The 14867-nt window shown below is 40.3% G+C and overlaps 1 protein-coding gene across 3 annotated transcripts in view; it reads left to right on the forward strand.

The window, feature by feature from the left end:
* ZFYVE16 (zinc finger FYVE-type containing 16) overlaps positions 1–13803 on the forward strand; it is a 40654-nt gene extending 26851 nt beyond the window's left edge. For all 3 annotated transcript variants that reach the window (XM_066602943.1, XM_066602944.1, XM_066602945.1), the window contains 10 exons: positions 90–245; positions 1751–1975; positions 3019–3101; positions 3568–3672; positions 5085–5235; positions 5883–5963; positions 7916–8078; positions 9370–9475; positions 10320–10487; positions 11069–13803. In XM_066602943.1, coding sequence (XP_066459040.1) covers positions 90–245; positions 1751–1975; positions 3019–3101; positions 3568–3672; positions 5085–5235; positions 5883–5963; positions 7916–8078; positions 9370–9475; positions 10320–10487; positions 11069–11230 — 1400 coding nt within the window. In that variant the 3' untranslated portion in view covers positions 11231–13803. The remainder of the gene's footprint in view (positions 1–89; positions 246–1750; positions 1976–3018; positions 3102–3567; positions 3673–5084; positions 5236–5882; positions 5964–7915; positions 8079–9369; positions 9476–10319; positions 10488–11068) is intronic.
* The last annotated feature ends 1064 nt before the right edge of the window (positions 13804–14867 follow it).

Raw genomic sequence — 14867 nt, forward strand, 5'->3', positions numbered from 1 at the left:
AAATGTGTCTAGTTATCTTCAATGTTTGTATGCCCTTCTTGATCATAAAGAGAACTGAACTACACATTTTATCTTTGTATTCTCTGCAGATGCTTCGGAAAAATGTTGGTTTTTTGCAACCAATGGATTACATGGCTTGGGTCAGGCTGAAATTGTATTCATGTTGGCTTGCCTGCCGAATGAAGACACTGTTCCAAAAGATGTATTTAAACTTCTGGTAAACATCTACAAGGATGCACAGAAAGGTACAGTGTGCTCTTGGGGCATTGTATGGGCTTCTCTGGACTATAAGAGGAGTATCCGGGGTATAATTCTACTGGCCTATTGTCTGCTGTGTTCTGAACAAATAGCTGGATGGCTTCATTTTATTTCTAGGCATACAGTCGTTCTGTCATTTGAAGTCATATATTGTGACTGCATCCAACCAAAAGCACAATGACAGATGAGCATTATGGTCATTCAGCCAGTCAGTATTGCTAGGTGTGTTCGGTATTATTGTACCTTGACGCCACCGGAAGCTAGGGGTTTGACAGGAGGAACGCCCCTTTCACACCCCCAGCTCCTGATACGGTCAAGGCACAAAGGTCCTAGCATGTGGATAGATTGTCCCAGCGCTGCAGCCTTAGCCAGAGGGTTACTATAGTACAAGCTGTTCATATAAAGTTTTGACGACTAATAAGATGCATCAGGGAACTAGGGGGGTCCCTCACATTAGAGACATTAAGACTGAAGGAAATAAAGGATCCTTCATAAAAGTTTCCCATAAAATCAGGGGCGTATCTATAGGGGGCTGCAGGGGTAGCAGTTGCTACAGGGCCCTGGAGCCGTAGGGGGCCCAAAGGCCCCTCTATCACATAAGAAGACACCAGTATTTTAAATGGCACATGGCAGATAAGGGGCCTATTACAGATTTTGCAACAGGGCCCAAGAGCGTCTAGTTATGCCTCTGCTAAAAGTCCTTTTTATATAGTATCCCGAAGGTGCTTTCGGAGAGGGGCACACATGGTGCCCTCTGAATGTGTTGTGTAATCTTGGCTTCTGAGTTACTGAGAGCATTGCATAAAAAAAGAGGAAAACTGCAGGCATGCCTGCTAAAAGAGGGTGGCTGTAATCTAATTTCTCCTCTTGGAGAGGGGTAAAGAGGCTGTCCAGTGGTTGCAAGAACAGCGTAATCCTGAAGATGGCTATGATTGCCTACCACAATGGCCTCTTCACAGAACGGAAATGATATGGCGGCCTGATGTCACCAAACCGATGGTATAAAAATGGTAAATTCCAGTAGAATACAAATATTACTATGACTGCATACTCCAATAAAACACACAGTGTAGATATAAAACCAGTATTTCGCCCATGTAGTGGCCTTATGTTCATCATGGCTATGTCAAGCAGTAGATCTAGAGTGTAGTTGTAGTAGCAGCTTGAAGCTCACAGTAACTGCATAAGCAGGCAAGAACCGACTCGAGCGGAAAATATTACTCCTGCCCAGGATATGAAGATGAAGTGTCACACCGTAACCATGTATCTTTCGTGGACATGTTGAAGACAGAGTCTAACATAAATGTAAATACTCCTACCATGAAAGGTGGTAACGAGGAGGCTGCTGCTTGCCGTACCCATGTAGGGATGTCCGATACTAACACTATTACTAATGATCAGATAATATTACACAATAATATTGATGTGAAAGTTGGCCATTTTTAGTCATCTCCCGTATTCTTTCTAACTGATTTTTTTTTTTATCCAACAGGAAAATATATTGGAAATTTGGAAAATATTACATTTACTGAAAGCTTTCTGGGTAGTAAGGATCATGGTGGCATCCTGTTTTTTATACCCACTTTTCAAGATCTCAGTGGACTGCCTGTGCCTAATAGTCCTTTCCTGTGTGGGGTTATCATCCTGAAAATGGAGGTTCCATGGGCAAAGGTTTTCCCTATTCGTTTACTGTTGACGTTGGGAGCCGAAAGTGGTGGTAAGTTGTGTCACATCCCATCTTCAGTTTTAGACCTTCAGCAATAAGCCACTTAAATTTGGTTTTGCCATCATGGAGTAAGCTAGTATGCTTCTAGAATGTGCCAACATTTACTTACCGTGGGGGTCTGACTGCAGAGCGTCCCACAATCTTCAGAATAAGGGATCCTCTTTTCCTTTGTTCTGCACCCATCCTAGTAATGTCATATGCTAGTCATTTCATAAGAACACATCTCTGAAAATGTTCTCTAAACTTTTCGGTTACTTTTCTTTTCCTAATTGTGTCATTTTCAAACGTGTGTTTTCTAACCATTGCAGAGTGCAGGCATAAAAATGATCGGCATTGTCGTGTAAACAAGGGTTGTGCCAACAACCATAATGTAAACCCTGTGAATCGCAACTCAAAAATTACGGCGTGTGATTGCTAAAGTCAATGAGCATTAGTAGTCTTGCTATATTGTCTATTGGTGTTCACTGGGGACAACCTGCCCTTTTAATAGGACCCTTACAATACATTCACTAATTAAAATCCACATACGGGAGTCCGTAGACAGGAATTGGCTTTCAGCTACTGCCCACAGAAGTCTATGAGGAAGAGAGGGGGGAGGAAGAGGGAGCATAGACACACAGAGGCGAGGCACTGCAGGTGGCTCTAGTGTTTTTACTGTTTCACCTTGGTGTTGGTTTTTCAGTTAAACTGCTCAGTACTGCTGTGTAGTGTCCTCCACACTCTTGCATCTGAGAGTTCGATAGAGGGGAACAGGATCTCCTCTTCTCTCTGTGTACAGTGTATGGGCATCATAACAGCTAGTCTCCAGATGGAGCCTACAGAAGAGGCAAGATCTCATGAAACAGTAGGTAAACTTCTGAGTGAACCTGCAAGCTTGGAACAGCAGCATAACTTGGTTTATGGTCTTGTTACGAGGAGGCAGTTTCCCTTTAAGGACGCTCTTTGGATGTTTAATTAAAACCTATAGATCTTCTAACTTTGACCGAGATTGTCAAAATAACTAAAGTGTTTCAATGTCTGTTTAATTCCTCAAGTATATCCATGCCCTATAACAAGCCGCAGACATCGAAAATCTGTATTCGGAGAGATTGGACATACTATCATAAACTTATTGACTGTAAGTATTTTATTCTGTATGTTTTATAGCAAAGTGATTTAACATGAAACTCTTGAGCAAAAACAGAAAAAGAAACCACTTTTGGCCAGAGTTTTGGAGATCTATCCACCGTTCCTCAGTTATACTTACTGATTCACTGTCTTTGCCGAGGTTTTTCAGCATCTTTTTGTAGGCCTAATCCTGAAGCTGGATGAGAGTACTGCAAAAAGATGTCTGGATGATGTCTGCATGGACACTGGACTAGAATCCTAGAATGGTAGAGTTAGAAGGGACCTCCAAGGTCATCGGGTCCAACCCCCTGCTCAGTGCAGGATTCACTAAATCATCCCAGGTTGGGTAACTTCTACACTTTGACCAAAAGCCAATTCAATATTTGCCTGAGGATTCATGTTACATATGTATATACTAAAAGAGCGATTTTATAGAATTTTTAGTTTCCTCCCTTTTTTTTCTATTGTGTATTCAGGACCTCAGAAATTACCAGTACACAATTCCACATGTGGAGGGTTTGGTAATTCACATGGAAATGAGCAAAAGCTGCATAAAGATCCCTTCAAAGCGACATAATGAGGTGAGCAAGATATACAAGTTAAATCTTACTGGGTAGAACTCGCCGATTGCAGGAGCTCATTCATCCCATAATATTATTTGTACCCCATCATACTGGGCAGAGTTATCAAAATCAAGGGAAATGTGTTTCTTTTCTTGTGTGTTTTTACCAGAGTTGTGCTCTTTCTTATATGTAATATGAGTAGTCTACAGACCAATAATATAGTTTGTGAATGCTTTATCGTTTCCTAAATGAAAGAAAAACAGTAGGGCAGATTTACTATTGGAAATGTCTTATTTGATTTGCATCATATTTATCAACTGCTGAGACACTGTTTAAGCAGCAAAAAAAGTGGCTTTGCTGAAAAGGGCATGTTTAAATGTAACCTCGTGCTACAAATGTATTTGCAAAATTTGGTGTAAACTAGGCCAACTGAAAGGTGGTTTAAAGAGTCTAAAGATAATTTAGATTTATTATCCAGCATGGGTCACTGTGATCAATTTGGTGCATTTTTAAGACTGGCAAGTCTAAAGGCCCTTTTACATGCAAAGATAATTGCTCAAACTGACGAAAGATTTAGCAATGGTTTTGCATAAAATTACACGCACTGATAATCACTCTATTTCCTCATTAGCTTAAGCTATATTTAGACGGGACGAATGTTGGGCAAACGATGCCAGACACTCGTCCCCGCACGTACACGCTCCCGTGCATCGGTACAGGGGCTTGTATCGCTGGCTCACAGCTGGGCGGCAGGAGCAGATTTCAGTTCTCGCTCCCCCCCCCCCCCCTCCCCTCTCCATTCAGTTACCATAGTGGCCGTTCAATACTGAGCAGCTGCTATTTACACTGAACTGTCATAGTTAAACTCCTCGCTCATTGTTTATACTAATAAGTTCAATTTTCGGCCACATTGCAGCGCTGGGTGTCTCTTACAGTTTTTTATGGTTTATAGGCGCAATTCCTTTTTTTTTTTTTTAAGTTTAACTCCTCTGTTTTTATTAAGAAATAATCCAGCATTCAGTAGACACGTTTCAGGGCCGGTGAGCCCCTTCCTCAGTATTTTAGCTGGGGACACACAGCCAGCATTGGTATGTTCTCTTTACAGAGGAGGGACTCCACTTGTAACGAGGTGGCTGTTTTTGGAATTGATGCTGGAATTCACGTTGCACTTGAACAATGTATTCACACTTGGCAAACTCAGCACACAGAACGATTTCTCCTGTGGTGTCGCCATTTCCCTATAGACTGTAAGCAAGAAACAGCGCTGCGGTGTGGCAGAGAATGGAACTTAGTAGTATGTCATGAGAAACTTTGACCCTTCCTCTTCTCAGTGAACCTGTCTTTGTAATTAAGTCCCCAAAGCTGCTCCTTTTTGAATAACCCTGTATTTAACTGATTTTTTTTTCCCCCTAACTTGTTGTTTTTAACAGATTCTTAAAGTGATTCATTCTTGCAATGAGCACGTCATAAGCATCGGTGCTAGCTTCAGTTTGGAAGCGGACTCTCATCTGGTTTGTGTGCAGAATAGTGATGGAATCTACCAGACACAAGCCAACAGTGCTGCTGGACAGCCTAGAAAAGGTGAGGACCTATTATTTTATACTGGAAACAGTTATTGTATTCCATCGGATGTCTGACAGCGAATGGATGCTTGTCTGACTAAGCTGCTGTCTTGTGTAAAGCTCCGTTTTAAGATCTAACTTGTGCTAGTGCTATACAGGCTGCAATCAAAATTAGTCATCCGGGCCCAAATATGCTCAGCATGCAACCAGTATTGCCTGTGTGTGGTATGCTGTAGAAGCACTCACAAAGCACAATGTCATACTGTCATTTTGTAGCCGTGACATATAAAAAACAATCACCTCACATAGAATCTGGGCCACACTTTTAAGGCATATGACCCAATTCCAGAAAGATGTTTACATGTACAATACATGATTCATGGAGAAAGGATTACTCTCCATCACAAGATCACAATAACCTTTCGGGTAGACAGACTTGTGATGTTTTCTCTGAGCTGTTGATGAATGGTCTTGGTACAAATTGTTCATTTGGTGAAATTGTACTTTTGCTCTTTATTGGCCACCCATTCATCGTGTTTAAACTATTAGTGTAATATGTGGCCATATTGACCATTTTAATTAACTATAAATGTTTAGTTTGATGTAGACTTCTTTTACACTTGGGCACTCTGTGTTTCTTATTTATTGTAATATATTGTTTCTTAGTTACTGGAGCGAGTTTTGTTGTCTTCAATGGTGCTCTGAAAACCTCATCTGGATTTCTTGCTAAGTCTAGCATAGTAGAAGGTAAGTGTTAAATGTATACATGATAACGTACTTAACAGTTGGAGAACATGACCATTTTTTTGTTTCTTCATCTTTGTTTTCTTCTTGCTACTTAACAGAAAATTAAAAAAAAAGACTTTTTTTTGTCATAGCTGCGTGAGGGCTTGCTTTTACAGGACAACTTGTATTTTTCAATGGTACCATTTAATGTATCATATAATGAACTGAAAAACTTTTAGAAATTTTAAAAAGTGTGGTCAAATGGCAAAAATGCAAATTATTTTTTTTCCTTTTAGGACTTTTCTTTATAGCGTACATAAGCCTGCTCTATACAGTGACACATGATGTCCACTGTACATGTACAGCGCATGTTAGGAAGGAGTTACCAACTTCTGCAGGCTTTTCTGTTTGTCTTTTACATTCTACATTAAGTGTCAGTGTGTCCGGTACTTTCTCCCATCTTATTTGGCAATGCCCCAAGGTGCAAGGCTTTTGCGGTCCAGTAATTAGGGCCCTTTTACACTGAACGATGATTGTCCAAAAAATATTTGGATTATGCGAATTTGAACGATAATCGTTTAGTGTAAATGGGCCAGCGATTGAACGGCGAACATTAATTGGTTCACTTATCTTTCGTTCGTCGTTTAGTGCTTCAGTCCATGAATACGCTACGTATTTGCAGACTGAAATCTGCATATGTCCGTGTGAATGAGCTTTTATACCTCTTATACTTGTGCTTACTCTAGTAATCTTTATGTAGTATCATTAGATTTGCTATCTTATTGCACCCTGTGTTTTTCAGTTTTTCCTAAGAAATAATCACTTGCACCATTTTGTTTACACAAGAAAGCATTAATACCCGATGTTGTATTATGCCACAGTACTTAGTGTGAGGGTGGCTTCACCTATGCGTACAAAGGTACGCGCAAACCTCGTCTACGTACGTGCAAAAACACACGTGAATGCAGGTCCATGCCCATTGCCTTCAATGGGGCCCCGGCTGCTGCCAGCAGCCCCATTGAAAGCATGGGGCTGCCAACAACCCCTGCAGTGATTTTCGGGGAAGGGCTTTAAATATAAGCCCTTCCCTGAAAATAATCCCTGGTTTGTGTAAAAAAATTTTAAAAAAACATATAGCTGTCCGCCGCTGCTGGGGCTCAGGCACGATTTCTTTGCTTGGTCCCCGGCAGTGTAGTGTAGTTCATTGCAGGGGATTCCTTGGATGGGACCGGCGCTTCTGTAGCCCACTGAAAGAAATGGGCTGCCGGCAAGCCCTGCAGGGATTTTCGGGGAAGGGCTTTAAATATAAGCACTTTCCTGAAAATCATCCCTAGAATGTGTTGAAAATAAAAATTTTTATATATATATATATATATATATATATATATATATATATATATATATATATATATATATATATATATATATATATATATATAATATATATATATACATACATACATACATACATACATACATACATACATACATACATACACACTCACCTCTCCGCAGCTGCCAGGGCTCATGCACATCCAGCCACATCTTCTCCCTGCACTGCTCTGAATCTGTTTCAGCAGGCGGGGATTTAAAATCCCCCCCCCCCCCCTCCTGCTGAAAGGGCTGTATCTGATTGGCTGAGGGCTGCCTGTGATTGGCTGAGCGCTCAGCCATTCATTGAATGACAGCTGAGCGCTGCCTGTGATTTGGCTGAGCGCTGTAATAAATCCCCACCTGATGAAAGAGATTTAGAGCAGTGCAGGGAGAAGACACGGCTGGATGCTCCTGAGCTCCGGCAGTTGCAGTTCTTGTCTGAATGCAGCCTGATACATATTCATGACGGTAAAGCTGTCTCTTTGCCTTTTGGACAAGTGTGCCGTTTTCATTTCTAATCTAGTTTTACTGCAAAGGGGAAAAAACCCTACATTAAAACGTTGTCCTGTCTTCATTAACCTTTTTTTTTTTTTCCCTAGATGGAATGATGGTTCAGATAACACAGGAGATGATGGAAGCTCTGCGCCAGGCTCTGAGAGACAAAAAAGACTTCCGGATAACATGCGGCAAAATAGATTCGGGAGACTTGTCTGAAGAAGTGACCATTCGTTGGGTGGAGACTGTAGACAATAAAAATAAAGGGTAAAAGAATGAAGTGTGAAAATATGAATGTGTTAGCACTAGTAATTCAGATATTTAAAAGTGTTATTTGGTCCCTAGTTATCAGTCATGTTGTATCTGAGCTTTTTCTTTCTTTCTAGCAATTTTGTACAATGTTATTTTGACACTTTTTTTTTTTTTAATACATCGATCTGTACACCTAATTGAGAAGGTTAGGCTTCTATGCTAGACAACAGGATTGTTGCTGTTTTGGGGGTGAAAAAGTCAGATTTTTTAAATTTATTTTTTTCCCCGCTCAATCCTAGGCAGCTGCTTGCTTTAATTTTTAGCCCCAGTTTGAGTGACAGTTTTGAGTGATAATTTTTGCATAAACTCTTAAGTAGCTAATTAGCTACTTAAGAGTTAAATGTAGGTGGAGCGGGACACCGCTGATATCTCCAAGAACAGCAGCTGCTTTGTATAAGCAAACAACTGCTCTGTTCTCAAAGCTTTTAGCTGGTATCCCGCTGAGCTGATGGCTCCAAGAACAGCAGGAGCGCTAACCACTGCTTTGTTCTTGGAGCTATTGCTGAGAGCTCGGAGCAGGATACCAGTTGAAAGAATACCATCAGCTGGTATCCCGCTGAGAACTTAGCGCGTGGTGCTGATAAGAGTCATCGCTGACACTTAACTTGCTAAAAATCAGTGATGAACTAATAATGCACGAAAAGTGCACGATGGCAGCACGTTTAGACACAACGGTTATCGCTCAAAAAATGGCTTTTGAGCAAATTTTGAGCGATAATCGTTGTGTTTAAATGGGCCTTTAGTCTTCCTGAGCTAGTATATGCAAAGACAATTAGTTTCAGGTAGAGGATGATATGCAGGCCAATTACCAGGTTCTGCACTATATACGCTTATGATACATTTAGACAGTACGATCTGCCCGTCTTAACGACTACACAAAGGCTGACTTCAATGCTTGTTGTAAGCGCTTGTGAAGTCTTATGTTGGGCAGATCCTCACTGGCTTCTTGCTCAGCGCTTCATATTCTATGTCCAGTGCTGAGTGGGAAGTGTTTACGTGCAGCGAGAAGCCTGCGATCACTGATTTTTATGCTGATTCGAAAAGTGAACGAATAGTAAACTTTTTTCATTTAGATGCAACGATTATTGTTCATTTTCGTTCCTATAAACGAATTTAGAGCGATTAATTGTCCCGTGTAAATGGTCCTTTTATACAGGAAAATCTGTCCGTCAGCCAGTGTAGGCAGTAATACTAGTTCTACATCTACAGTACCTTATATTTCTGACTATATGGCTTTGAATTCTAGGATCATAAGCCCCATTGATGGCCAATCAATGGAAGGAGTTTCAAGTGAAAGGATTTGTCAGGATACTGATTTTGAAGCCCACGATAAGGCTGTGAAATGCACAGAGGTAAGTGTTGCACTCTCGGACATTACAAGTTGTGGAGCACATGCATTTTCCTGGTGTCACACTATTGAGCTGTAGATGATAATAGTGTGAACATTTTCATTAAAAGAACAGAACAACGTTGCATGTAACACGCGATGACCTGTAAGCTGTAATGTTACATGTTATGCCATCTTCTGGCCAAGGACTTAATACATGAAGTGATGATCGATCGTTCCCAGTCATTGCTCGGTGTAAACATGCTTAGCAATAAAACGCTTGGATGTAATTGGTTGTATGGTTTGTGTGGGAATACAAATGTATCATTTGTCTGCAACACATCCTCTTATCGAAAAAGGATAAGAATAGGCGGAACAAATGATATTTTAGCATAATGTACTAATTTTAAAAATAGAGCTGTAAATTCTTGTTTACATTTTTGCACTCATTACCCTTAATAAAACGAAGAAAAAAATGTCAATTTTTTTTTTGGTGCTCCAGGAAAAAAAATAGAACTATAAAATCGCTAAAAAGAGTCTTGTCCTTTTTTAAGAATGAAACAGTCGTGGAGTACCATGTTTCCCTTGCTCCTCAGACAAATACTAATTGTGTTTATTGTTTTTTTTAATGATTTTTTTTTTAGTAATTTATTTTGAGTTGGGAAAATTTTATAGAAAAATGATTTGACCAATGAGCTGCTGCATTGTGACCAAGAATAGTCCTCTTTATGCACTCTTGAAAAGTAAGCTTCAGTTAGTGCAGTGTTAACTAACAGCAATGCATTAAAACAGTTGGTGCTAATGGTATGGTGCGAGCCTAAAACTACTGGTGTTAGTTCTTTAATCAGGTTCTCATGTCCATCTTTTAGGTGTTTTATCTGCTAAGAGACCGGGAGCCATCCAATGCGACGGCTCACCTTCAGTTCGCTAAAGAAATAGCAACGGCATGTGGAGCTGCTCTCTGTCCGCATCTCAAGACCTTGAAGAACAGTGGAATGAATAAGATAGGCTTACGAGTCTCCATGGACATCGACATGGTAACAGTTCTGCTCCTTGATTTATCCATATCTATTCATTGATCTAGTGTTATAATAAATATATATTAATGTATACAATGTCAGTATCTTAACAAAGCACACTGTTGTGGTTTTCTGAAATAAAGATATTGGGTGGGGAATTTCTCATAAAATCATAGAAGGTAAAATAAAATGGAACTTCATATATTATTTCCAGCTTGGGATGTGCAGGGTGAGGTAAAAGTCTGGACGCACCCATTTAACTGGTGTAATAATGAGAAAATAGAATTCCAATGAATGAAAGTATTGTGGGAGAGACTACTCTTTTTTTTTTTTTTTTTTTTTTTTTTTTAGTAGAGGACACATTTTTGGCAGCCATTTTGAACTCTGCCATATCAAACTCAGCTTAGGTTTTTTAAATGGTCAGATGGTTATGTGATATATCAGTCTTTTTTGCTGTGGATCCTCCGTGCGGACGCAGACTGCAGATTCCGCAAAAAGAATCCGGTTGTGTGAAGCCAGCCTCACCCTGTATACCTTTTACATATTTTGTATCTACTTTATACTCTAAATGTTTTGTTTTTGTATCGTCTTCTGTTCAGGTCGAATATCGTGTCGGGTCTGGTGGTCAGCCTCTCGCTCAACTGTACTTGAATGACCTAGATAGTGCCCTCATCCCAGTCATCCACAACCGAACCTCAGACACCAGCATCTTGCCTCTGGTAATGGAACTGATCTTCTTCTTGATAGAGAGCCTTAGTTAGTGTTCCCCATACTCATTGGTCGTTTGATGGCGTGGGCTCTCGCCTGTTCTTGAACTTGTCAGCCTGTTTTGGACATCAAGTGCTTTATACAAAGAATTCATTGCTATAAAAACCATTGCAGATGTAAGTTCTCTGTTGCCCTCTATCCTAATTGTGCCACCGCGACGACTAATCCACATTTTTCAACCAAAATCTAGATTTGTTGCTGGTTTCCAAGACCTCCCTGGTCTTTGTAGTATTCAGGACCCAGGGTTATTCTCCTTCATGCACTGGCTTGTTTAAACCTAATTGGCGTTATTGAAGCTTTTTCCTTGTGAATAGTTGCTGTTGGCAATACCTTTGTGTTTAAATCAAGAATCCAGCTGACAGAAGAATATAGATGACCGACATTTGTGGAAGCAGTCAAAGTAATCAAATATCACATTATTGTGCTGAACGCTAAAGCAGCTATTCCCTGATGGAAGACGGTCTAAGAAAAGCCTGATTTTACAACCTTTTACATAAAGGAAACCGTGAGTGAGCTGTAAAATAAAATGAATAAACATAGGCATCAATGGTAAAAAGGAAAATTCAGGAAGCTATCAAAGGATCAGAAGTGGGGACTGATTACCTTTCTCTTGGTTGCTTCATTCGAAAAAATGGTGGCTTGGCTGGAGCATAGATCACTTCTAATATCCCTTTATGCTTGTGGAGGTCCAACCTCTAGGACCCCCATTGATCATTGCTAGTTTAGTGCTGCATCCTCTTCACAGTTTTTACATAGTGGTGTCCAAGTATGCAGAAAACCTGCAGCTAGCACCATTCGCATCACTTTATATTGAAATACTCCTTTAACACATCAGGTGCCGATACCCATTTGATATACTGGCCAAGGCACAATGGGTTGGGAAAGATGAGGATCCCACAGTTGGATTTTAAGAGTACTTTTACATCCTTAGAATAGCCGCCTGGGAAATTGTTCAAGAGGGATTACAAGCAACTGTCGTTCCGTGTACACAGGAGAAGCGACAGGGCAAGTAAGCCAGAATCGTTCTCGTCAGACGGTTCGTATTTACCTTAGCTAAAAATGAAGCAACTATCTGCCTGTGTAAACGGGCAATCCTTCATCTATGAACAATTGCCTGTTTACTCTGAATAGGGGTGGGCAGCTGGAAGAGATCTCTGACACGCTACACCTCCATTCAGTGAATGGCTATTGCTCCTGTGTTGCGATGGCTGGTGGATCCTTAAGTGCCTGATGGTCGTCCCATGTAAAAGCATCCTAACTGCTCAATCCTTATCTGGAGATAAGCCTCTATCCGAGTAGTCTTGCAGCTGCTTTCTCTGCTCTCTACATTCTGAACACATGCACACTCTTCCAGTGATGCATGTGTTTATATAGGGTGTCCGCTGAGATGGCCATCTAGTGTGTATGGGCAGCCTTGGATAAATCAACTTTTTCATAGAAACTCACAGGGATCGAAACTTTGGCCAAGCACCCTGTCAGGAAATAAAAACTCTTTGTAGGGAGTGCAAGATAAGGGTCAGCACTCTGCAGCCATACTAAATCTAACCACGACTGTTCCTTTAGGGCTTCAACGACTTTTCCTTCTTTATCTATAGCTTCAACTTTATGATAAAACTTTTCCTATTTAATTTTACTAAAAGTTATTTAGGATCCACTATGATCTCAAAATACTAAAAAAAATGATTTTCTGGATTATCTTCTTCTAATTAAAAAAAAAGCAGAAAATAAAAAAATGAGACAATGTTTTTAACCCATTATATACTGGTAAGCACAATTTATAAGCTGCGACTATTTATGATTCTGACGCCATAACATAAGGACATTGTATAGCTCATTGGAACACTTTATCTTTGTAGCAATCCGCTCTCGTTTGTAAGTATCAGACAATACATTACGCACTGAACGCAAAACACTAAATGGTCAGATTAGTTTCTTGAATCGTTGTCACGGTGATACAAGAGTTAGAGCAAGTATCTTGTGCTAATCTTGGAATACAACAAGGTACGGCTCAAAAGAAACCGCTAAAGAATAAAACTTTAATACATAATTCTCATAGTGCGAACCTGAGGTTTGCGCATTTGAGGTTCGCTATTACAGCAACCCTGGTGCAATATATTATGTAAATTAGCTTTCCTCATTTATAGAAATCTTCAGTTACTACGTTTTGCTCTTGTAATTACACTGCTGGATCAGTTTTTCACAAGCAGGGCTGGTTTTTCAGGTCAGGGCTGTAAATATACTGCATTACGTTCTATGTGTTATTTCGAAGGCTAAAAAGTATTCTGTATATCATTAGTTCTATTTAATTTTGAGAAGTATAAACGTATCTGTAAAGATCCAGCCTGTGTAGAGCTCTAAGGTTCATCGTCATACCTTTATATTCCTAAAGCTATATTTAGATACAACGTTGCAGGATGGAAGGAATAATTTAATTTACTTTGTATATTTATAATTACACAAGCAATAACTTAGAGAGGGCACACATATATTTTTCTATTGCATTTCTTTCCATTGCATAGTGTATCTAGTTCATTTTAACTCATGTATATTAATAAACATTCATATGCAAAAACTTTTGCAGTTTCTGAAGTGGGTAATCCAAATGTAGCATTCCTTACTAATAATGGCATACGCCAGTCTTGTTGGTTTGTACACGCTTTCAAGTGCTATTTTTATGCAATATATCACGTTAAAATAAGATTCTGGACAGATTCAGAATTTGTCGTATGTCCAGACCCCCCCCCCCCCCCCCAGGTATTTCATCTCGTCCCGCAGCTCCTGTGATTAGATACGCAGTGCAGTTTATGTACAGTAGCGCAGACCCTGGTGATAGTCCTTTGACACTCTCTCATTACAGTCTGAATTGCACGCAGTGTAGAGGGTCTGGCAGCATTTTCTTCCCCCTGTCTCTATTTAAATAATAATAAGCGTGCTTGGCCGAGCCGATCTGTGCATTTTTAGGCCACTTTCACACAAGCGTATTTGCATAAATCTGTAATATGGACGTATCGGAGATGAAATTGCATCACTGTGTTGCTTTGATTGCCTTTGTTTTCTAGTGGGCAAATGTGGATCTGTTTGTTTGCACAATAGAAAATGCAAATAAATGCAAATATGGGTAACCTAGAGATGTGTATATATATTTTAGTCACTCTCCGTAGGCTAGAATAGGCGTACTTTTCACCAAAAATGGACTCATGCAAATAGATTCATAGATTTTTATTAGCTACATATTATGGTCCTCCAAAACACAGGACAAATACGGATTGAAAATGCGCTCCTCTGAAAGTGACCTTATGGTGAAGTTCGGAGAAAGAAAGAATTGATAGACTGCTCTTTGCAGATTCTGGCCAGCTTTTAGCATGGGTTCCCACGGGACGCTTTCCCAGCGGAAATCTCGAGGTTTTGCCGCAGCGAAAAATCACGAGATTGCTGCAGGTCTTGGAGTGGCTTAGCTGCATGCTTTTCCATTGTGGACGGCTCTCCCATACAGAGGAGCGAGGCCACAACGGAAAAAAATGGACATGCTGCGTCCCTGGGAATCCATGCTGCAGCTTCGGCTAATGCCAGCTTTGCCGCAACGGATTGTCCCCCTCCCTCCGTGTGGACGAGATTTTTGACAAATCTCGT

This window comes from Eleutherodactylus coqui, chromosome 5, assembly GCF_035609145.1.
Source record: "Eleutherodactylus coqui strain aEleCoq1 chromosome 5, aEleCoq1.hap1, whole genome shotgun sequence".
Classification (NCBI taxonomy): Eukaryota; Metazoa; Chordata; class Amphibia; order Anura; family Eleutherodactylidae; genus Eleutherodactylus; species Eleutherodactylus coqui.